The sequence below is a fragment of the Salvelinus sp. IW2-2015 genome, linkage group LG4q.2 (genome assembly GCF_002910315.2).
Source record: "Salvelinus sp. IW2-2015 linkage group LG4q.2, ASM291031v2, whole genome shotgun sequence".
In the NCBI taxonomy this organism is placed as follows: Eukaryota; Metazoa; Chordata; class Actinopteri; order Salmoniformes; family Salmonidae; genus Salvelinus; species Salvelinus sp. IW2-2015.
The window spans coordinates 12,477,043-12,501,894 of NC_036843.1; the positions used below are offsets into that span (position 1 = coordinate 12,477,043).

Consider the following 24,852-nt stretch of genomic DNA (forward strand, 5'->3'; position numbering starts at 1 on the left):
ACTAGGAGACAGAACGTGTCACCTTCCTGAGCGGTATGACGGCTGCGTGGTCCCATGGTGTTTATACTTGCGTACTATTGTTTGTACAGATGAACGTGTACCTTCAGGCTTTGGAAATTGCTCGCAAGATGAACCAGACTTGTGGAGGTCTACACATTCTTTTTCTGAGGTCTTAGCTGATTTCTTTTGATTTTCCCATGATGTCAAGCAAACAGGCACTGAGTTTGAAGGTAGGCCTTGAAATACATCCACAGTGACACCTCCAATTGACTCAAATGATGTCAATTAGCCTATCAGAAGCTTCTAAAGCCATGACATCATTTTCTAGAAGTTTCCAAGCTGTTTAAAAGGCACAAGCGTCCTCACACTTATGTTTGGAGGAAAAAGGGGGAGGCTTGCAAGCCAAAGAACACCATCCCAACCGTGAAGCACGGCAGTGGCAGCATCATGTTGTCGGGGTGCTTTGCTGCAGGAGGGACTGGTGCGCTTCACAAAATAGATGGCATCATGAGGAAGGAAAATTATGTAGATATATTGAAGCAACATCTCAAGACATCAGTCAGGAGGTTAAAGGTTGGTCGCAAATAGGTCTTCCGAATGGACGATGACCCCAAGCATACTTCCAAAGTTGTGGCAAAATGACTTAAGGACAACAAAGTCATGGTATTGGAGTGGCCATCACAAAGCCCTGACCTCAATCCTATAGAAAATTTGTGGGCAGAACTGAAAAAGCGTGTGCGAGTGAGGAGGCCTACAAACCTGACTCAGTTACACCAGCTCTGTCAGGAGGAATGGGCCAAAATGCACCTAACTTATTGTGGGAAGCTTGTGGAAGGCTACCCGAAACGTTTGACCCAAGTTAAACAATTTAAAGGCAATGCTATCAAATACTAATTGAGTGTATGTAAGCTTCTGACCCACTGCAAATGTGATGAAAGAAATAAAAGCTGAAATAAATAATTCTCTCTACTATTATTCTGACATTTCACATTCTTAAAATAAAGTGGTGATCCTAACTTTTTACTAGGATTAAATGTCAAGAATTGTGATTTTTTTTTAAATGTATTTGGCTAAGGTGTATGTAAACTTCTGTCTTCAAGTGTACATGTAGGTACAGTTATTAAAGTGACTATGCATAGATAATAACAGAGTAGCAGCAGCGTAGAATATGGGAGGGGCAATGCAAATAGTCTGGGTAGCCATTTGATTAGATGTTCAGAAGTCTTATGGCTTGGGGGTAGAAGCTGTTTAGAACCCTCTTGGACCTGGACTTGGCGCTCCGGTACCACTTGCCGTGCGGTAGCAGAGAGAACAGTCTATGACTAGGGTGGCTGGAGTCTTTGACAATTTTCAGGGCCTTCCTCTGACACCGCCTGGTATAGAGGTCCTGGATGGCAGGAAGCTTGGCCCCGGTGATGTACAGAGCCGTACGCACGAACCTCTGTAGTGCCTTGCGGTCAGACGCCGAGCAGTTGCCATACCAGGCAGTGATGCAACCAGTCAGGAAGCTCTCAATGGTGCAACTGTATAACTTTTTGAGGACCTGGGGACCCATGCCAAATCTTTTCAGTCTCCTGAGGGGGAAAAGGCCTTGTCGTGCTCTCTTCACGACTTTCTTGGTGTGTTTGGACCATGATAGTTTGTTGGTCTTGTGGACACCAAGGAACTTGAAACTCTCAACCTGCTCCACTACAGCCCTGTTGATGTGAATAGGGGCGTGTTCGGCCCTCCTTGTCCTGTAGTCCACGATCATCTCCTTTGTCTTGATCACATTGAGGGAGAGGTTGTTGTCCTTGCACCATACTGCCAGGTCTCTGACCTCCTCCCTATAGGCTGTCTCATCAATGTCAGTGATCAGGCCTACCACTGTTATGTCGTCAGCAAACTTAATGATGGTGTTGGAGTCGTGCTTGGCCATGCAGTCGTGGTGAACAGGGAGTACAGGAGGGGACTAAGCACGCACCCCTGAGGGGCCCCCATGTTGAGGACCAGAGAGGCAGATGTGTTGTTCCCTACCCTTACCACCTGGGGGGGGGGGGGGGGGGGGGGGGGCTGTCAGGACGTCGAGGATCCAGTTGCAGAGGAGGGTGTTTAGTCCAGGGTTCTTAGCATAGTGATGAGCTTTGTGGGCACTATGGTGTTGAACGCTGAGCTGTTTTCAATGAACAGCATTCTCAAATAGGTGTCCGTTTGCCCAGGTGGGAAAGGGCAGTGTGGAGTGGGATTGAGATTGCGTCTTCTGTGGATTTTTCGGGCGGTATGTGAATTGGAGTGGGTCTAGGGTTTCCGGGATGATGGCGTTGATGTGAGCCATGACCAGCCTTTCGAAGCACTTCATGGCTACTGACGTGAGTGCTACGGGGCGGTAGTCACTTAGGCAGGTTACCTTCGCTTTCTTGGGCAGAGGGACTATGGTGGTCTGCTTGAAACATAGATATTACAGACTCAGTCAGGGAGAGGTTGAAAATGTAAGTGAAGACACTTGCCAGTGTCCTGTGTTGACACGTTGCCTGTTTGATGGTTCGTCTGAGGGCATAGCGGGGTTTCTTATAAGTGTCCGGATTAGTGTCCCGCTCCTTGAAAGTGGCAACTCTAGCCTTTAGCTCTGTGCGGATGTTGCCTGTTATCCATGGCTTCTGGTTGGGATATGTACGTCCGGTCACTGTGGGGACAACGTCGTTGATGCATTTATTGATGAAGCCGGTGACTGAGGTTGTAAACTCCTTAATGCTATTTGATGGATCCCGGAACATATTCCAGTCTGAGCTAGCAAAACAGATCTGTAGCGTAGCATCCTCGTCATCTGACCACTTCCGTATTGAGCGAGTCACTGGTATTTCCTGCTTTCATTTTTGCTTGTAAGCAGGAATCAGGAGGATAGAATTGTGTGGAGTAAAGGTGGTCTAGAGTTTTTTTCCTCTGGTTGCACGTGACATGCTGGTAGAAATTAGGTAAAACGGATTTAAGTTTCCCTGCATTAAAAACCTCCTAGTGAATAGGGGGCGCTGTTTTCACTTAGGGAAAAAATCGTGCCCAAATTAAACGGCCTCGTACTCTGTTCTAGATCATACGATATGCATATTATTATTACTATTGGATAGAAAACACTCTGAAGTTTCTAAAACTGTTTGAATTATATCTGTGAGTAAAACAGAACTCATTTGGCAGCAAACTTCCAAACAGGAAGTGAAAATTCTGAAAATGGGGCTCTGTGTCAGGCCTTGCCTATTCAATTGCCTTATATTTATGGATCTGTATCCACTTCATACGCCTTCCACTAGATGTCAACAGGCAGTAGAATGTTGAATGGGGTGTCTAGCTTGATGTGAGACCGAATGAGAGCTTTTGGAGTGACAGGTCTGCCCTATTGGCAGTATTTAGCCACGCACCAGGGAACCCCACATTGTCTTCTGAAATGCGTTAGGTATACACGACGAAATGCTCCGTCTTGGAATTTATTGGATACATATGAGAAAAACATCATAAAGATGGATTTTCAACTGAGTTTGACCAGTTTATTCGACGTTTATTGTGACTTTTGGAATTTTTCGTTCCATGCGCCAAGAGTTGATGGACATGTGCCCTCCACAATGCTAGCCAAAGTTGCTAATTCGACAGAAGAAATGGACATTCTAAAACAAAACAACGATTTATTGTGGAACTAGGACTCCTTGCACTACATTCTGATGGAAGATCATCAAAGGTAAGAGAATATTTATGATGTTATTTCGTATTTTTGAGAAATGTGGCATCACAAACATGGCAAAGAATGCTGGCGCTGTCTCAGAATATTGCTCGCGTACTTTGTACTAAAGTTATTTTTAAAATCTAACACAGCGGTTGCATTAAGAACCAGTGTATCTTTCATTTGCTGTACAACATGTATTTTTTAGTAAAGTTTATGATGAGTTTTTTGGTTAGATTACGTGACTGTCCAAAATTTTCTCCGCAATTTGGTGCATTATGGCGCCGTATTCACAATGTAAAACCGATTTGTAGCATAAATATGCACATTTTCGAACAAAACATAAATGTATTGTATAACATTATGTTATAAGACTGTCATCTGATGAAGTTGTTCAAAGATTAGTGATGAATTTTATCTCTATTGTGGGTTTTGTGAAAGCTATGTTAGCGGTGAATAAATGGCGTGTGTGTTTGGCTATTGTGGTGAGCGAACATAAATATATATTGTGTTTTCGCTGTAAAACAATTTTAAAAATCGGACATGTTGGCTGGATTCACAAGATGTTTATCTTTCATTGCTGTATTGGACTTGTTAATGTGTGGAAGTTAAATATTTCAACAAAAAAAAATTGAATTTCGTGCGCTGCGAAGCAGCGAATGTTGTGGGTGTTCCGCTAGCGGAACCCCCGAGCGAGAAAGGTTTTAAAGTCCCCGGCTACTAGGAGCGCCGCTTCTGTATGAACATTTTTGTTTGTTTATGCTTTATACAGCTGTGTGAGAGCGGTCTAGTACCAGCGTTGGTTTGTGTGGAAATAGATGGCTACGAAAAATATAGATAAACTCTATTGGTAGATAGTGCGGTCTACAGCTTATCATGAGGTAGTCTACCTCAGGCGAGCATATACCTTGAGACTACCTTAATATTAGACATTGTGCACCAGCTGTTATTGACAAATAGACGCACACCCCCACCCCTCGTCAACCAGACGTAGCTGCTCTGTCCTGCCGATGCACGGAAAACCAAGCCAACTGTACGTTATACGTGTCGTTGTTCAGCTACGACTCGGTGAAACATAAGATATTACAGTTTTAATGTTCCGTTGGTCGGATAGTCTCGAATGGAGCTCATCCAGTTTTCTCCAGTGATTGCACGTTGGCTAATAGAACGATGGTAGAGGCGTTACCCACTTGCTGACTAATTCTCACACTAGGCACCCTGATCTCCGCCCCCTGTATTTCCTTATTTTCTTCATGCGAATGACGGGGATTTGGCCTTTCATTTACATTTACATTTAAGTCATTTAGCAGACGCTCTTATCCAGAGCGACTTACAAATTGGTATTCACCTTATGATATCCAGTGGAACAACCACTTTACAATAGTGCATCTAACTCATTTAAGGGGGAGGGGGGGGGTAGGAGGAATACTTATCCTATCCTAGGTATCTCTTAAAGAGGTGGGTCAGGTGTCTCCGAAGGTGGTGATTGACTCCGCTGACCTGGCGTCGTAGGGAGTTTGTCCACCATTGGTGGCCAGAGCAGCGAACAGTTTTGACTGGGGTGAGCGAACTGTACTTCCTCAGAGGTAGGGAGGCGAGCAGGCCAGAGGTGGAACGCAGTGCCCTTGTTTGGGTGTAGGCCTGATCAGAGCCTGAAGGTACGGAGTGCCGTTCCCCTCACAGCTCCGTAGGCAAGCACCATGCTTGTAGCGGATGCGAGCTTCAACTGGAAGCCAGTGGAGAGAGCGGAGGAGCGGGGTGACGTGAGAGAAACTTGGGAAGGTTAACACCAGACGGGCTGCCGGCGTTCTGGATGAGTTGTAGGGGTTTAATGGCACAGGCAGGGAGCCAGCCAACAGCGAGATTGCAGTAATCCAGACGGGAGATGACAGTGCCTGATTTAGGACCTGCGCCGCTTCCTGTGTGAGGCAGGGTCGTACTCTGCGAATGTTGTAGAGCATAACCTACAGGAACGGGTCACCGCCTTGATGTGAGTTGAGAACGACGGGTGTTGTCCAGGATCACGCCAAGGTTCTTAGCGCTCTGGAGGAGAGACACAATGGAGTTGTCAACCGTGATGCGAGATCATGGAACGGGCAGTCCTTCCCCGGAGAAAGAGCTCCGTCTTGCCGAGGTTCAGCTTGAGGTGGTGATCCGTCATCCACACTGATATGTCTGCCAGACATGCAGAGATGCGATTCGCCACCTGGTATCAGAGGGGGGAAAGGAGAAGATTAATTGTGTGTCGTCTGCATAGCAATGATAGGAGAGCCATGTGAGATATGACAAGACCAAGTGACTTGGTGTATAGCGAGAATAGGAGAGGGCCTAGAACAGAGCCCTGGGGACACCAGTGGTGAGAGCACGTGGTGCGGAGACAGATTCTCGCCACGCCACCTGGTAGGAGCGACCTGTCAGGTAGGACGCAATCCAACGCGTGGCCGCGCGCCGGAGATGCCCAACTCGGAGAGGGTGGAGAGAGGATCTGATGGTTCACAGTATTGAAGGCAGCCGATAGGTCTAGAAGGATGGAGAGCAGAGGAGAGAGATTTAGCTTTAGCAGTGGCGAGCGCCTCCGTGACACAGAGAAGAGCAGTCTCAGTTGAATGACTAGTCTTGAAACCTGACTGATTTGGACAAGAAGTCATTCTGAGAGAGATAGCAGGAGAGCTGGCCAAGGACGGCACGTTCAAGAGTTTTGGAGAGAAAAGAAAGAAGGGATACTGGTCTGTAGTTGTTGACAACGGAGGGATCGAGTGTAGGTTTTTTCAGAAGGGGTGCAACTCTCGCTCTCTTGAAGACGGAAGGGACGTAGCCAGCGGTCAAGGATGAGTTGATGAGCGTCCTTGTCGGGGAGCAACATTATATCCTTCGCGTCAGCTCATTAAATAAAAAATCTTTGTCCAGTTCGAGGTGAGTAATCGCTGTTCTGATATCCAGAACCTCTTTACGGTCATAAGAGACGGTAGCATTAACATTATGTACAAAATAAATTACAAACAATATGAAAAAACACACAAAATAGCACAATTGGTTAGAGCCCGTAAAACGGCGCCATTCTGAGAATTTCTAAACTTCTTTGAGTTTAGAAGGGTTTAATACAGTCTCATTTGGCATTCTTGTTTATATGTAAGCTTTCTATTGGCACTAAGATAATGAAGTGTGAAAAGGAGAGTGTTTTTATCTTGTTTTTGCAGGATTGAGTCCTGTTACCAGCGGGACTTGGCCCAAGCCACCAAAAGGAACGAGATGATGGTCTACTTTCTGCTGATGGAGCTTGAGACAGTGGGGAATATTCGGTTTGAAGAGGGCTGCTCCACAGACCCCTGGTACAAATTATCTCCTTTTACATAACAGTGACATTAGCTAGGGTACCTGCAGGGAAATTACTTATGTGATCATATAGTACTAGATCATGTGTCATATGTTTCATCCAAGTTTTTTCGGACTGATCTGTCTTGAGTTTACCTCATTTGTGTAGGTGATTTGTGTAGATGATTTATGTCGGTGATTTGCATCATTTAGCTACTGAGTCCACTGTTTTCTCTCTCCTCCCAACAGGTTCACTTCCTGTTATGACCTTTTGCTCTCACGGTTCTGTGCGTGGGACTACAAGGCTCATGGCATCACTGGCATTAAGATCAACCGTATCATCCGCATCCATAACCGTTCTCTGCGGCTTCGTTTCGAGGACAAGCTTCATACCCTGTTGGCCAGCGAGGAGTCGACAATGTTCTCACAGTGAGTTCCCATGATGAGACTGTTAAATCTTAAAATGGCACCTCTTTCTTCTACACTTTTCTCTATGATATTCACCTCAGCTCTTCAGTATTATGTCTATGTCTAATATTACACAGAAATAGTTGAACATTTATGTTTTTTGATAACAGACCACATAAACTGAAATATTTTGACAGTATTTACATTTGTCTGACTGCTGTTCCATCTGTGCAGGAATTACAAACGCTGGCTGGAGTACCTGTTCTATGTGTCTGATCCTGAAAGAACCAGTGAGAAGAATGAGATGTTGCACATTCCAGAGGACGGCTTTAAAACAGCAGATATGTATAAGGTACACATATTGCTTATTTAGACTGTACACTATGCCTGAGATTGTGTCATTGTTTTAGTTCTTGACACTGTCATGTGTCTTGTGTCTGTGTTAGGCCCTGGGCAGAGAGAGAGCTGTACCCTTGTCTAACAGCCTGAGTGTGATGGACAGCCCCAGGATTCAGTACACACAGCGACAGGCCAACCAAGGCACCTCCAAGCAGAGCATAGACCCTCTTCTTTTCAGACATGGTCTGTATGGTCCTATTTCATCCTTTCACACACTTCAATGACTTTGTATTGCTAATGAAACCTTGAGGATATAAATCAGGATAAAAATGTAAATGTACAAATTATATATTTTTGCTTTTAATGAACCTGTGTCAGAGAAACTGAAATGGAATTATTCAAACTCTCCTCAGGTCAGCTCATAGTGTCCAAAGTGTTCCTGGGCCGCAGCTTCCCCATCCATGAAGGGGATTCAGTGGACGCCCTCAACTACCCCAAAGCTCACTCTGTTTACCGCAATGTGAGCCCAGAGCAGGTCCATAAGACAAATGGAGGTAATGTCATGTGAAATATCACAACTGTTACTTTTCAGAACAACCAGTTTTTTACTGGTGACAGTAGAATGGAAACAGCCAGCAAAAGTCAACATTCTTCTATTCCATCTTATTGTTGACCAACCTGAGACTTCTATCCAAATAGAGAGGCCTTGCTCCTCCAAGATCCACAGTGGCTGTGACTGCAGTCTGAGACAGAGTCAGTGGTTTGTATTTGACCGTGAGCTTGTCCTGCCGGAGTACCTCATCGACTTTGAGTATATCTCGCAGGTAGGAAAAAGTATACCCTGTTTGTCTTTCAATGTTCCAATTTTTATAAACCCACCAACCAGGTGCTGATATTCACCAACCGTTTGTCCTCACCACTATGATGTTCCCTCCTCTCAGGACCGAGCACAGCCTGCGTTCCCAGAGCCCAACAGCAGAGGCACAGACGACACCCGTCCCAACGATATCAACCTGGACGAGGAAACTCTAAACATGGAGCCCATGCTCAAACCGCGGCCCAAGCTGCTGAGCCTGGACGAGAAGACTTTACTCAATGTAGCCAGGGCCAACGTCCTCAGTCAGATTACAGTAAGGGTTGAGGCCTCTGAGTGAGGGACATAATGGTACTTTAGCCCACTAGGTTTAGCACTGATATCCTCTCTGTACTGTGCTGGTGCCCCACTTTCATCTTTCTTCTTTCCTGGTCAAAGGTGTTGAATCTCCATGGCAACAGCTTGAGTAAGCTGAAGGAGATCTCTCGTCTGACAGCCCTGCGCCGCCTGACTATCAGCTTCAATGAGTTTACACAACTAGATGACATCTCCCACATGGTGCGTTCTGACGGGTGGGGCGTTTAGGTCGACCAATCTTCATGAATCATTTTCAACTTGGAGTCCTACATACAGCAAATATGTTCCATAATGTTTCTCTGTGTTCCTCCAGCCCAACCTGGAGTTTGTGGACGCCAGCTACAACCACCTGCTGACCCTGGAGGGGCTGAGGGGTCTGGGGCGGCTCAATCAACTGGACCTGCGCTGGAACCAGCTGACCCGCGCTAGGGAGGAGACTGCTGTGCTCCGGAAACATGCCCCCACCCTGCTGAGACTGGACACCCGCCACAACCCCTGGCATAGGGTAAAACCACACACACTACCACCAGCTTTAACGTTGGTCTAGTCTAGTGTCCATATAGTAAGACCATAAGACACTGTGCTGATGAAAGTGATGCGTTTGTCCCAGCCCGAGGCGGTAAGGATGACGGTTCTGGGACGTCTGATTAGCCTTACACACCTGGATGACATGCTGGTGACAGAGGAAGAGGCAGGCGCTGCTGTTCAGATGGCTGCAGGCTCCAGAATCAGCCAGGTAAGAGTTAGACAAGAGAATCACTCTCTTCTTAGTTCATAATTTGCCAGATAAGTTGAATACTTTAATGTAAGTGGGCTACCTTTGCTGTTACATGCTGCGTGAGAAAGTTTGGTCTAACGTCTGTGTTGAGAGTAGTAATTCCTCAGTCTGATTCACACTCTGGTTACAGGCATCTCTGCTGGCCCACTCCCGGACGGACAGTGAGCGTCCCCGCAGTCTCAGCCTGCTCTCTGCAGCCCAGCTCCTGGATCAACTCAGCCCCTCGCCCTGGGACATCACTGGAGACCTAGAGCAAGGCTGGACCACCAAGGTGAAACAAACACTAATATACACAATACTGGAGTCCAGGAACAATAAAGATGTACTCGTTTCAGCTTGTGGTTTATGGGTTCTCTCCAGGTGCTTCATCTGCGGTACAAGTGCAGTCTGTTTACTTAACAGTGACCTCTGAACTCTGAGCAGATCACAGCCCTTAACCTTGACAGCCAGAGGCTCTCCAGGCTCACCAACCTGGACAAACTGGTCAACCTGCGCTGGGCCTCCTTCAATGACAACAACATCTCTAAAGTGGAGGGTCTGGACAACTGCCAGCATCTAGAGGAGCTGTCCTTCAACGACAACTGCATCTCTAGGCTAGACGGTCAGTCCTAATCTCAATGGTCACCACATGACAAATTATTAAGTGTTGTCATATATATTTTAACACAATAGAAAACCCTTGGCACTCTTGGTTCAGAATGCACTAGGTCTATTCAAGGAAGAGAGAATTATTTGGTATTGACAAGGGAATCATGTCCATCAAAGATGTATGAGATATCCCTCCCTATCTTTGTCCTCTCAGGTGTGTCCAAACTGCACCAGCTCACTAAGCTCAGTGTGAATGGGAACCAGCTGTCCTGTCTGGACGGCACTGTCCTGGACCGGATGCCCAACCTCCACTTCTTGTCTGTGGAGAACAACTGCATTGGCTCCCTGAACGGGGTGCATAGGGCCCGCTCACTATTCGAGCTGTACATAGGCAACAACATCATCACCTCCACACGAGACATCTACCACCTAAAGGTGAGCTGACCTCACACAGCCAAGCATGATAACATACTGTACACCAACCCACAGGATACATAAAAGCTGTTTTTTATACACTGTTACTAATAGTCAATGTGGAAATTAAAATAAAGTAAGATAATTGTTTTTTACATTTCTTTCTAGGCTTTGACAAACTTAATCATTCTGGATCTGTATGGTAATCCTTTAGTGGAGAAACTGGAAAGCTATAGGATTTATGTGGTGTTCCATCTACCCTCTCTAAAGGCACTGGATGGGGTTGCAGTGGTATGTTTACGTCATAATCAAATAGAGCTATTCGTTTTAGAGATAAATAAAACTTTTGCTGAATTGAGATGAAACAGAAGTGACGTCATTGTTATCCACAGGAAATGACGGAGTGTGAAAATGCCAAGGATGTGTTTGGTGGACGCCTGACCCCTGACATGGTGGCAGAGAAACTGGGACACTCCAACTACTCCGACGTCGTTGATCTCAACCTGCAGTCCAGTGCCATCAGGTCATTGAGCATAGTGTACTGTGTAGTAGTTCATCACAGTATTTCAGTCACCTTTTAGATGAGTAGAAGAGACAGTAAAAGAAAGAGTGAGTGTGTATAAACTGTTCCCTTTCTCCCCAGTATGGTGGACCTGGCCCCAGCAGACCTGTTCCACAACATGCGCAGTGTCAACCTGGAGCACAACAACCTCACCTCCTTCAGTGGCCTTGTCTACCTGCCCAACATCAAGGTGGGCCTGCCAAATGATTGTTACCAACCGGCCAGACTTTTCTGACCATTCTAAAATGTAATCTGTGCCATATATTTTACATTTATCAGTTGCACTGTCAGGTTTTTTAAAACCATCAACAATAAAATAAAATCGTATTTTCTTCCATGTAGGCACTATGTTTGAACTATAACCACATAGAATCCATCCTGCCCAGGCAGAAGGCCCAGGCCACCCTGACTAACAGACAGATTCTCTACCACAAGGTGAACTCCAGTGGCTATGGCCAGCAGGGCTCATCAAAAGGCAGCAGGTACCAGCAGTACAGATAAAAGTATATTATTTGAACATGGCATTGAAATGTATTACTTTTAAACCTAGTTTGTGAGTCGTAAATGTACAATTCATGAATAGCTTTAAACATTTCTGTCTTCTCAGTATACTGTGTGGTTGGCAAAGGACTAATTTCATGTCTTTGTTGCAATAGACTAGAGTATATTTTTCTACTTTCAGCCACTTGGGGGCAGCATGAAGCTTTTGAAGTGACAAAGATTTTAGGCTTCTATTAGCTGCTCTCAGAAAAGCACAAATCTCCCTTTTCACTGATACTATTGAAAAAGACCAGAGGAGAGTTTACACAAAGTAAAAGGTTTAAAATGTGAAGGGGGTTTGGGGGGGGGGGTCAGGCTTTTGTGTGGTTTGCCTTGAGTTGCTGTGCACCTGAGGTCTGGCCTTCTAAATGAGGCACTGGGGAGAGAAGTTGCAGTGCATTCAGTCAGAGTGGCAGCTAAAGCTCAGAGTGCCCATTCTTTCCCTCTCTTTCAGGGAAGTGGGTCCTGTGGACAGCCTAGAGCCACTAATGAGCAGCCTGGAGGTGCTGCATTTGAGCCACAATGGCATCTCAAATATGGCCAATCTGCAGCTCAGCAGGCTCACAAATCTCAAAGCACTCTTCCTCCAAGGTACAGTAACAGCTTCCTTCAGGTTTCAAAGCTGATGAAAAGTACAGCTCAGTAACAGTAACAGACGAGGCTCTCTCAGACCTGTCCAGGTGGAGATGATGCAACAAGAATAGGAACGAAATGGGCATGGCAATGAGTCACAGGAAAACAGTGCCTTTTTCTGTCTGCCATTGTTTGCATTTGATTATTGTTTTCTTCAGTTGAGTGACTGTTTGGTCCTAATCCCACCCTGGATGTTTGTTTATAATCCTGTCAAGACAGCTCTGTACACTCCACAGACCACACTCACTATACACACCAACAGACCACACTCACTATACACACCACAGACCACACTCACTATACACACCACAGACCACACTCACTATACACACCACAGACCACACTCACTATACACACGGATTCAGGGCAGAAGATGCACCTTTTCCAGTTCCTCTTTAAAATGGCAATCTGTAGTTGCTACATACATTTTTGTACTTTTCAATTATAGATATATACCTATAACTTATAAATGCCTCATTAGCTTTGTTCAACTGTCGTTACCTATCAGAACCGAAAATATAAGCTTGTTTTATTCCATTGTTTGTAAACAATGTAATTGTAAACACACACTGTATAGCCCCAAAATATGGTTAAAACTATTATTTTAATCGCAAGGATGGTCAGTCCTATCGATAGCTCTGTCTATGAATGTGGTTACATTGCTCAAGCCCCATCCCTCAGCAGTTTACCAAAAACAGTGGCGGGGAGTTCGCTCTGTTGTTGGTTCAACTTCAGATTTCCCCTTTAAGTATCTGAGTGAATTTCAGAGTTAATGATTGAAATTCACAGTGTTGTAATTTGCAATGATGCCGCCCAGTCAAATCATATTGGTAACAGGGGTATCTGTAGTCATGTAATTACCTACTGATGTAATATCTTACCTTCTCCTCTCAGGTAATGAGATCAGCCAGGTGGAGGGCTTGGAGGGTCTGCATCAGCTCCGGGAGCTGGTCTTGGACCGGAACCGGATCAAGGCCCTGGGGGAGAACTCCTTTTTTGGTCAGGCTTTTCTGCTGGAGCTGCACCTGGCAGAGAACCGCCTCCGGGAACTTAACCACCTCCAACCCCTTACCGAGCTGAGGAGGCTGTTCCTGGGCATGAACAAACTACAGGTACCCCTCCTCCAGCAGTCCTCCAGTGTCCTGCAACTGCAAGTTATTGCACTTTCTGGCAATACTGAGCCATTCATATGCATTCATATACTGTAATGAGGAATTCATTCATTCACAGTGTGGAAATGTCCACCAAGTTCAAAGTCAAACTCCCTGTACAGCAGTTACTGAATTATGGTGATGCACAGCATTTGGCGTCTGTTTTATTTTGATCTACAGTGTATTCTAGGGGGTGGAAATATAGTTCCATAATTATAGATCGTTACCACCCCACTGTGGCGTGTGTGTGGGGGTAGCTAGTATTAAGGAGAATCGACATTGACTGAAGGTCAGGGTTATACGTATGAGGACAGAGAGGAACAATCAAGGCAACGTGTAATCAGTGTCTCAGCCTACATCTCATTCTCACCCCAGGCGGGTGATTTGTGCTTTGTCTCTTTTTTTCCCAATTCGCTTCTTTTTCTTCCTTAATCTTTTCATGTTTTCAATTAATGGAGGTCTGTGTGAGTCACAGCCCGGCTCAGTCACGTTCCGTGGGGGAGAGAGACGCCCCCGCTCCCCTTTTGGATGCCTAAACTCTCATGAGATTAATGAAAGATCACACATGTAATCTCTCCCATGAGCTGCCCCGCTCCTCTCTCACAGCTTCAAAATGTGGATGAGGTTTGGCCCTAATGGATTGGGGAGGGGTTAAATTCATGCTGCTATGAAGTGAGTAGGACAGACAGTATAATATGTCTTATCTCTCCTTTCTATTCCCTGTAGGACATCTCAGAGCTGGACAAGCTAGAAGTCCTTCCCTCCCTGATTGAGCTGTCAGTTGTAGGGAATCCTGTGAGTATCTATTTGTTTTTTTTTACCAATGTCGGTTACAACCTTGTATGTCTACCGGAAGCTACAATTACTACAATCAAGCAAGGGCTCAGTGAATGAAAGGGCTCAGTATGAAAATTGTCAAATTATTCCCATTATGGGTCTCCTTCACCTGCATTTCAGTGTCTGTTCATTTTGTCTGAAAAGCCCCTGAGTTCTGTGCGCAATGGAAATCCAAGAGACCAAACCTGGCTGCTCTTATTTAGAGGCCAGAGGACACTTCAAATATGTGTACTGAGACACAGACTCTCTCACACACACACACACATACATACACACACACACATTACCTCATTTACACCCTCACCCAAATTCTCACACACAAGCTCAAAGACTCACTTTTACCAAACACACACTCAGTGCAATTCTGTAGTTCTAAATTAAGCGATTACATGATGGACCATCTGCTGTGCCTCAAACTGGCCTGCATCAGAGACAAATCCGCTGACCAAATGGCAGGGCCGTTATCAGACACTATTGGCCTGGGTTCAGCACCCATCTGGAGCCCATGGATCAGAGCTCTTATTGCCCAGTGCAGAGGGCTTGCCATCCATGGAGGCCTTCTCAGCTGGGCCAGCCTGTTTACCCCACAGCCCCCACCCATCCCATCCCTTCCCTTCCCCCATGGGGCTTAATCCTGCCAGGGTGGAGAGCCAGCAGCCGCTCCAGAGACAGTACCCCCTGCTGTCAGCCGCATGAGATCACTGCTGCACCCATGTGCCCTGGCCAGATCATCTCTCCTCTCCTTCTCTTCTGTTCAGTTTTCCCTCCTGTAGGGACTGACAGGGCTCTGACCGGAGAGGATGGCTTTGTCCCCTGTGAAGGGGGGAGCAGAGGGTTCCATCAGCTGGACGGGGGGGGAGGGTAGGGCTAGTGGGGCCGGCATAGGAGATGATGAGAGTGTGGTCTCTGAGGGTGGTGAATTCAGAGAACTGTGTTGGACTCACAAACAGACCCATGCCAGTTTAGTCCTTACAGGACAGCCTTCACTCCGAGGTCCTACATGAGTAAATGTTTTCTGTTGTCCCAGGTGGCCCGGCGATCCATCCATAGGCCGGCAGTGGTACTACGCCTCTCCAGACTGCAGGTTCTGGATGGGGTGATGGTCACCCTGGAGGAGAGGACCAGGGCTGAGCTACTCTGCACAGAGGTCCAGGTGAGAGTTATGGTACTGCCTTTGTGTATCACCTGGTTGGTAAGAGCGTTGTCTTCTTAACTGCATCTTCTCCTGCGACCACTGCAGCTATCTCCGACCTAAGAAGCCACAAAGGCCTAATTTCTGTTAAAGGCCAGATAACTGGCCATATCATGTCAACTGCAATGCAACTTGAACTCAAACAGCGTACAGAAAAACAACAACCAAACAGCAACTACCAAAACACAAGGATCAAACTTCCAGTTTGTCTCCCTGATTTGATCTGCACATAACAAGAGATGGGGGCAGTAATGCTCCTCCAGTGCTGAATTAAAAGCAGCCTAAGCCAGCTCAGTTCATCCTGCTGATTAGATGAAATGTGCACGGCCGATAATGCACCAATGGATTTGCCCCCCTATTAGCTGGGTCAACCCAGCCCCCTGTGCTCGTTAAGAGAGTATTTGAGAGGGAGAGGGGGATCCTGGGCTTTCTCATTAAAAACATAAATTCAAAACCCTCTTCCTGCTCTTGACCCCCATCCCGTTCGTTTCAGGCTTATGCCTGCTCTCACCCAGCTCTTTTTTTTGTTTTCATTCAACAGTTGTTATTATTATTGAGTGATCATTATCATTCTCTAATTAGATTTTTACACGTGATGAAAGACAATAGAAATGTAGCCATCCATACTGTAACGTGGGTGTAGCAGAGACTAGCTATGGAGGGTGTAGTGAGGCAGGAAGCATAGATGGGAGCCAATGCAGGACATATTAGTGAGGTCAGAGAGTTGAGACAGTGTTGCTAACGTGTCCCCATGTGCACTTATTATGGACACCCATTAATATCACCTGACTCACAGTAGCTTTATGTAGGCTGTATATCCTCTTTTTTGGTATAGTATTGGTGTGGTATTCACTGTCTCTCCCTTTCTCCCCACAGTGCCCAATGGCTCATGGGTCCGGCATGGATATGAACCTGCCTGGCCTGCTTCCCCTCATGTCCCGAACTGCCCCTCTGCGGGGGACCAGTCTGAGTGGAGGACTGCATCTGCAGCACTTCCTGGGTCATGAGATCGTGATGCCCTGCAACATGGATGAAGCACTGCCCCATGACACGCCCAAACGTTAGTTAGCACTCCCTATTAAATGTCACACACACGGCACATCCGCACAGTACATCATGATATCCTCATCAATATTAATCAAATACCAACATTAGAATCTAAAAGTGTCTGGTTATGGGGAACACACATGTTTCATTCACCTCCATGATGGGCAGAGCTGTTAACCAACACAGAGAGCATACGTCTTTCTCTCTCTCTCTTTGGCTATGCTATGGGACTCAGGCTCGGTTATCCACTCATTAGGGTTTGACACTCATCCGGTCAGAGATAGCACTTTAATCCACACAACTGTGTTAATTCCCATCTCAGACAAGAAGCAAAAACACAGCAGCGCTGCCAACCACGCCCGCAGTGCCCAGGCAGAGATGACCTTTAGGCAGATCAGAGGAATGGCAAGTACCCTGCCATCCACCGGCCTCCTTCCTAACGGGTACAGGGTCCTGATTACCAACCTCGAGCAGGACAGCAGGTGGGTAAAGCCCTAAACTCAGACCCTTGGGTTGTAGTGAGTAAATCTAGTTTGGTCTTGAGGTCAGATGTCCGTGTTCTAAAACCCTACCTGTATGCTTGTGTTTCTTTTACAGATTCCAGAGTGGTGGTGCTCCTAAACCCCCACCCATGTAGCTCCCCAGGGGTTTGGGCAGAGGAATGGGGGACACTACTGTGGGCACGAGGAAGTAGAGAAATGGGAGGATCCTGATACTCCTGTGTAGGTCATTGCACACATGCAGAGTAAGAGTGGGAAGTATTGTTCAGCTGAATTCGGTTCACTTCTGCTCCATAGACTGTAGATTAGTGAACTGCGGATAACCCCCTTTCCTTTAGTTTGTCTATTTATAAATGTACACTGAAAAAAAATATAAACTCAACAAGTAAAGTGTTGGTCCCATGTTTCATGAGCTGAAATAAAAGATCCCAGAAATGTTCCATACACACAAAAAGCTTGTTTCTCTCAAATTTTGTGCACAAATTTGTTTTACAGTCCTGTTGGTGAGCATTTCTCCTTTGCCAAGATATCCATCCACCTGACAGGTGTGGCATATCAAGAGCTGATCAACAGCATGATCATTACAAGGTGCACCTTGTGCTTGGGACAATAAAAGGCCACTCTAAAATGTGTAGTTTTTGTCACACAACACAATGCACAAGATTCACACAACACAATGCCACAGTCTCAAGTTTCTAGGGAGCGTGCAATTGGCAAGCTGACTGCAGGAATGTCCACCAGAGCTGTTGCCAGATAATTGAATGTTAATTTCTCTACCATAAGCCACCTCCAATGTCATTTTAGAGAATTTGGCAGTACGTCCAACAGGCCTCACAACCGCAGACCACGTGTATGGCATTGTGTGGGAGAGCGGTTTGCTGATATCAACGTTGTGAACATAGTGCCACATGGTGGGGTTATGGTATGGGCAGTCTTAAGCTACGGACAACAAACACAATTGCATTTAATCGATGGCAATTTTGAGCACAAAAACACCGTGAGTTTTAAAGGTTTTGTGACCTATAGATGCACATCTGTATCTCCAGTCATGTGAAATCCAAAGATTAGGGCTAATGAATGTATTTCAATTGACTGATTTCCTCATATGAACAGTAAGTCAGTAAAATCTTTGAAATTGCTGCATGTTGCGTTCTATATTTTTGTTCAGTATATTTACTTTTGTGACATATAATGTGAAACATGAACTGCTGTATGCTTTGTCAAAATATATGTGATGTCTATACTTTACGTTTTTTTCTTTTATTTTCACAAACACGTTTAGGGCCAGTAGCTGATGATACTTGAAAAGAGCTACATGTCCAGTTGAAGTCGGAGGTTTACATACACTTAGGTTGGAGTCATTAAAACTCGTTTTTCAACCACTCCACAAATTTCTTGTTAACAAACTATAGTTTGGCAAGTCGGTTAGGTCATCTACTTTGTGCATGACACAAGTAATTTTTCCAACAATTGTTTACAGACAGATTTTCACTTATAATTCACTGTATCACAATTCCAGTGGGTCAGAAGTTTACATACACTAAGTTGACTGTGCCTTTAAACAGCTTGGAAACTTCTAGAAAATGATGTCATGGCTTTAGAAGCTTCTGATAGGCTAATTGACATCATTTGAGTCAATTGGAGGTGTACCTGTGGATGTATTTCAAGGCCTACCTTCAAACCAGTGCCTCTGCTTGACATCATGGGAAAATCAAAAGAAATCAGCTAAGACCTCAGAAAAAGAATTGTAGACCTCCACAAGTCTGGTTCATCCTTGTGAGCAATTTCCAAACGCCTGAAGGTACCATGTTCATCTGTACAAACAATAGTACGCAAGTATAAACACCATGGGACCAAACAGCTGTCATACCGCTCAAGAAGGAGACGCGTTCTGTCTCCTAGAGATGAACATACTTTGGTGCGAAAAGTGCAAATCAATCCCAGAACAGCAAAGGACCTTGTGAAGATGCTGGAGGAAACGGGTACAAAAGTATCTATTTCCACAGTAAAACGAGTCCTATATTCACACAACCTGAAAGGCCGCTCAGCAAGGAAGAAGCCACTGCTCCAAAACCGCCATAAAAAAGCCAGAATATGATTTGCAACTGCACATGGGGGCAAAGATAGTACTTTTTGGAGAAATGTCCTCTGGTCTGATGAAACAAAAATAGAACTGTTAGGCCATAATGACCATCGTTATGTTTGGAGGAAAAAGGGGGATGCTTGCAAGCCGAAGAACACCATCCCAACTGTGAAGTAAGGGGGTGGCAGCATCATGTTGTGGGGGTGCTTTGCTGCAGCTTTGCTTTGCTGCAGGAGGGACTGGTGCACTCCACAAAATAGATGGCATCATGAGAAAGGAAAATTATATGGATATATTGAAGCAACATCTCAAGACATCTGTCAGGAAGTTAAAGCTTGTGACCCCAAGCATACTTTCAAAGTTGTAGCAAAATGGCTTAAGGACAACAAAGTCAAGGTATTGGTGTGGCCATCACAAAGCCCTGACCTCAGTCCCATAGAAAATGTGTGGGCAGAACTATAAAAGCGTGTTCGAGCAAGGAGGCCTACAAACCTGACTCAGTTACACAAGCTCTGTCAGGAGGAATGGGCCAAAATGCACCTAACTTATTGTGGGAAGCTTGTGGAAGGCTACCCGAACCGTTTGACCCAAGTGAAACAATTTAAAGGCAATGCTACCAAATACTAATTGAGTGTATGTAAACTTCTGATCCACTGGGAATGTGATGAAAGTAATGAAAGCTTAAATAAATCATTCTCTCTAATGTTATTCTGACATTTCACATTCTTAAAATAAAGTGGTGATCCTAACTGATGTAAAACAGGGAATTCTTACTGGGATTAAATGTCAGGAATTGTGAAAAACTGAGTTTATATGTATTTGGCTAAGGTTTATATAAACTTCTGACTTCAACTGTGTATACAGTATCCGTATGTTAGGAGAGTGGGGCATGAACAACTGTCTCTTTCTATCCACAACTGTTATTCTCCAACCAGTGACCACTGTAATCTATTTAATACTGTGAGGTTTGGAGTCATGTCCATTACACTCCTTTCCTTGCCTCCAAAACTGAAAAAATAATAAACACCCACAGATGCAAGGGCGTGTGAGGCTGGCTTGTTGTGTTCATCGGGTCAAATGGATCCCCAGCAAGTGGATAATCTGGGTTTAGCGCACCTCTCTGTGGACAATAATCTGCAGTCACTTAGATGGGGCCATAATTTTGAATGAGATCCAAAATGGATTGCAGAGATCTGTCAGTTTCAGCATGTTAGCCTCTTTTAAAAGGCCCACTCTGGTTTTCCCTCTAATAGGCAACTCTCATAGACCGTTACTGAAAATAAACCAGTGATCTCTTACAGTTGGCCCTTTGGGTGATGTGAGAGCTGACTTAATTTACCATCATTGCTGTATTCATGTTAATGTAGCCCAGTATTAGACAGTTTAACAGAAACAAGGCTCCTCTGATAAGTACAGTATTAGCACTAAATCAGGAATTAACCTGGGTGTAACAAGCACATGTATGCCCTCTGTTTCCCGAGCTAATGATGTAAACCAACATGAAGTGAAAGTGTTAGTTTCCCACACATCCAGTCAGGGTTGGGGAGTAACTGATTACATGTGATCAGGTACATGTAATCCGATTACAAAAAACTGTAATCAGTTACGTTACCAGCAACAACAAAAAATATCAGATTACAGATACTTTTGAAAAACTAGGTGATTACTTATTGGATTACTTTTAAATTCAGAAAGAATGTTTGCGGGAAAAAAAGTTACGTTACTGATTACGCTTGTGGACAGGTAACTAGTAACTTTTAAGGATTACATTTAGAAAATAATCTACCCAACCCTGCACCCAGTGATGCCATTGACCTCTAGGTGTCCCTAGTGCTCCTTACGCCCTGCCCTCAGCCTGCTGTTAGTCAGAACACTGTAAATGATCTTCCACTGAGTAACACATTGATTCAAGGCCAGGTTGAGTCGATGTTCAGTAATGCCCTAGGTTATGCTCACAGCTAACGTGACCTGTTCAAAACGTATGGAAATACAACTAAACTCAGCAAAAAAAGAAACATCCTCTCACTGTCAACTGTGTTTATTTTCAGCAAACTTAACATGTGGAAATATTTGTATGAACATAAGCTGAGACAACTGAGACAAACTGAACAAGTTCCACAGAACAGAAATGGAATAATGTGTCCATGAACAAAGTGGGGGTCAAAATCAAAAGTAACAGTCAGTATCTGGTGTGGCCACCAGCTGCATTAAGTACTGCAGTGCATCTCCTCATGGACTGCACCAGATTTGCCAGTTCTTGCTGTGAGATGTTACCCCACTCTTCCACCAAGGCACCTGCAAGTTCCCAGGCCCAAGCCCTCACCCTCCAATCCAACAGGTCCCAGACGTGCTCAATGGGATTGAGATCCGGGCTCTTCGCTGGCCATGACAGAACACTGACATTCCTGTCTTGCAGGAAATCACGCACAGAACGAGCAGTATGGCTGGTGGCAATGTCATGCTGGAGGGTCATGTCAGGATGAGCCTGCAGGAAGGGTACCACATGAGGGAGGAGGATGTCTTCCCTGTAACGCACAGCGTTGAGATTGCCCTGCAATGACAACAAGGCTCAGTCCGATGATGCTGTGACACACCGCCCCAGACCATGATGGTCCCTCCACCTCCAAATCGATCCCGCTCCAGAGTACAGGCCCTCGGTGTAACGCTCATTCCTTCGACGATAACGCGAATCCGACCATCACCCTGGTGAGACAAAACCGCGACTCGTCAGTCCTGTCTGGTCCGGCGACGGTGGGTTTGTGCCCATAAGGCGACGTTGTTGCCGGTGATGTCTGGCGAGACCTGCCTCTACAACAGGCCTAACAAACCCTCAGTCCAGCCTCATCTCAGCGTATGCGGACAGTCTGAGCACTAGATGGGAGGGATTGTGCTGCTGGTGTAACTTCGGGCAGTTGTTTGTTGCCATCCTAGTAACCTGGTCCCGCAGCGTGTGATGTTCGGGCATGTACCGATCCTGTGCAGGTATTGTTACCACGTGTCTGCCACTGCGAGGGCGATCAGCTGTCCGCCGTGTCTCCCTGTAGTCGCTGTCTAGGCATCTCAGACAGTACGGGAATTGCAATTTTTGCCCTGGGCCCATCTGCAGTCCTCATGCCCCCTTGCAGCATGCCTAAGGCACGTTACGGCAGATGAGCAGGGACCCTGGGCATCTTTTTGGTGTTTTTCAGAGTCAGTAGAAAGGCCTCTTTAGTGTCCTAAGTTTTTATAACTGTGACCTTAATTGCCTACCGTCTGTAAGCTGTTAGTGTCTTAACGACCGTTCCACGGTGCATGTTCATTAATTGGTTATTGGTTCATTGAACAAGCATGGGAAACAGTGTTTAAACCCTTTACAATGAAGCTCTGTGAAGTTATTTGGATTTTTACGAATTATCTTTGAAAGACAGGGTCCTGAAAAAGGAACATTTCTGAGTTTAGTTTCTGCAAGAGTGGAATGCTCTGCACCCTGAAGAGCTCCTCCAATGCATGTACTTAACTTCAATTAATTTGTGTTATCTCCCAGCATTAAGCAGGGCTAATGACTGAGCGAGTGAGTGCACTGTCATTACCTTGCTTTGCTTGACATCAAATGGCAATTGATGGCCCTCACTGAAAAGTACAGTAATGCACAGATTTGGGGGTTGATGAGCAAAAGCTAAAGCACCAGTAACTCGGTCAGTAAAAAAGTGGCCAGATGAAGCAGATGCAAAGTACATGACTGTTTTGCTAGCACAGACTGGAATATGTTCCGGGATTCTTCCGATGGCATTGAGGAGTACACCACATCAGTCACTGGCTTCATCAATAAGTGCACCGAAGACATCGTCCCCACAGTGACTGTACGTAAATAACCCAACCAGAATGGATTACAGGCATCATCCACACTGAGCTAAAGGGTAGAGCTGCCGCTTTCAAGGAGCGGGACTCTAACCCGGAAGCTTATACGAAATCCCGCTATGTCCTCCGACGAACCTTCAAACAGGCAAAGCTTCAATACAGGACTAAGATTGAATCGTACTACTCCGGCTCCGACGCTCATCGGATGTGGCAGGGCTTGCAAAATATTACAGACTACAAAGGGAAGCACAGCCGCGAGCTACCCAGTGACACGAGCCCACCGCTTTCAAGGTGCTGGACTCTAACCCGGAAGCTTATACGAAATCCCGCTATGTCCTCCGACGAACCTTCAAACAGGCAAAGCATCAATACAGGACTAAGATTGAATCGTACTACTCCGGCTCCGAGGCTCATCGGATGTGGCAGGGCTTGCAAAATATTACAGACTACAAAGGGAAGCACAGCCGCGAGCTGCCCAGTGACACAAGCCGCGAGCTAAATGACTTCTATGCTCGCTTTGAGGTAAGTAACACTGAAGCATGCATCAGAGCATCAGCTGTTCCGGACGACTGTGTGATCACGCTCTCCGAAGCTAATGTGAGTAAGATCTTTTAAACAGGTCAACATTCACAAGGCCGCAGGGCCAGACGGATTACCATGATGTGTACTCCGAGCATGCGCTGATCAACTGGCAAGTGGCTTCACTGACATTTTCAACCTGTCCCTGACTGAGTCTATAATACTAACATGTTTCAAGCAGACCACCATAGTCCCTGTGCCCAAGAACACTAAGGTAACCTGCCTAAATGACAACCGATCCGTAGCACTCACGTCTGTAGCCATGAAGTGCTTTGAAAGGCTGGTCATGGCTCACATCAACACCATTATCCCAGAAACCCTAGACCCACTCCAATTTGCATACCGCCCCAACAGATCCATAGATGATGCAACCTCTATTGCACTCCACAGTGCCCTTTTCCACCTTGACAAAAGGAACACCTACGTGAGAATGCTATTCATTGACTACAGCTCAGCGTTCAACACCATAGTACGCTCAAAGCTCATCACTAAGCTAAGGATCCTGGGACTAAACACCTCCCTCTGCAACTGGATCCTGGACTTCCTGACGGGCCGCCCCCAGGTGGTAAGTGTAGGTGACAACACATCCGCCACGCTGATCCTTAACACGAGGGCCCCTCAGGGGTGCATGCTCAGTCCCCTCCTGTACTCCCTGTTCACTCATGACTGCATGGCCAGGCACAACTCCAACACCATCATCAAGTTTTCCGATGACACAACAGTGGTAGGCCTGATCACCAACAATGATGAGACAGCCTATAGGGAGGTCAGAGACCTAGCCGTGTGGTGCCAGGACAACAACCTCTCCCTCAACATGATCAAGACAAAGGAGATGATTGTGGACTACAGGAAAAGGAGGACCGAGCACTCCCCCATTCACATCGACGGGGCAGCAGTGGAGCAGGTTGAGAACTTCAAGTTCCTTGGTGTCCACATCACCAACAAACTATCATGGTCCAAACACATGAAGTTGTGAAGAGGGCACTACAAAGCCTATTCCCCCTCAAGAGACTGAAAATATTTGGCATGGGTCCTCAGATCCTCAGTTAGTAAGCAGCTAAAGACCTACTTCCAAGAAAACAACATCTTAAATGGAATGCAATCAGGTTTTAGGTCTGGCCACAGCACTGTTTCAGCAACATTGAAGGTTTTAAATGACATCCACTGTGCTCTTGATAAGAAGTTACATTGTGTGT

At 45.8% G+C, this 24,852-nt stretch overlaps 1 protein-coding gene across 2 annotated transcripts in view; it reads left to right on the forward strand.

Annotated features, from left to right (window-relative positions):
• The window catches only part of lrrc9 (leucine rich repeat containing 9), a 29,481-nt gene extending 11,882 nt beyond the window's left edge, over nucleotides 1-17,599 (forward strand). For both annotated transcript variants that reach the window (XM_023986697.2, XM_023986696.2), the window contains 24 exons: nucleotides 6,883-7,014; nucleotides 7,247-7,426; nucleotides 7,640-7,757; nucleotides 7,852-7,987; nucleotides 8,158-8,298; nucleotides 8,444-8,568; nucleotides 8,686-8,874; nucleotides 8,997-9,116; nucleotides 9,229-9,420; nucleotides 9,526-9,651; nucleotides 9,824-9,964; nucleotides 10,117-10,294; nucleotides 10,496-10,716; nucleotides 10,864-10,986; nucleotides 11,088-11,218; nucleotides 11,339-11,447; nucleotides 11,600-11,739; nucleotides 12,252-12,388; nucleotides 13,325-13,542; nucleotides 14,308-14,376; nucleotides 15,446-15,571; nucleotides 16,487-16,670; nucleotides 16,980-17,139; nucleotides 17,255-17,599. In XM_023986697.2, coding sequence (XP_023842465.1) covers nucleotides 6,883-7,014; nucleotides 7,247-7,426; nucleotides 7,640-7,757; nucleotides 7,852-7,987; nucleotides 8,158-8,298; nucleotides 8,444-8,568; nucleotides 8,686-8,874; nucleotides 8,997-9,116; nucleotides 9,229-9,420; nucleotides 9,526-9,651; nucleotides 9,824-9,964; nucleotides 10,117-10,294; nucleotides 10,496-10,716; nucleotides 10,864-10,986; nucleotides 11,088-11,218; nucleotides 11,339-11,447; nucleotides 11,600-11,739; nucleotides 12,252-12,388; nucleotides 13,325-13,542; nucleotides 14,308-14,376; nucleotides 15,446-15,571; nucleotides 16,487-16,670; nucleotides 16,980-17,139; nucleotides 17,255-17,294 — 3,436 coding nt within the window. In that variant the 3' untranslated portion in view covers nucleotides 17,295-17,599. The remainder of the gene's footprint in view (nucleotides 1-6,882; nucleotides 7,015-7,246; nucleotides 7,427-7,639; nucleotides 7,758-7,851; nucleotides 7,988-8,157; nucleotides 8,299-8,443; nucleotides 8,569-8,685; nucleotides 8,875-8,996; nucleotides 9,117-9,228; nucleotides 9,421-9,525; nucleotides 9,652-9,823; nucleotides 9,965-10,116; nucleotides 10,295-10,495; nucleotides 10,717-10,863; nucleotides 10,987-11,087; nucleotides 11,219-11,338; nucleotides 11,448-11,599; nucleotides 11,740-12,251; nucleotides 12,389-13,324; nucleotides 13,543-14,307; nucleotides 14,377-15,445; nucleotides 15,572-16,486; nucleotides 16,671-16,979; nucleotides 17,140-17,254) is intronic.
• The last annotated feature ends 7,253 nt before the right edge of the window (nucleotides 17,600-24,852 follow it).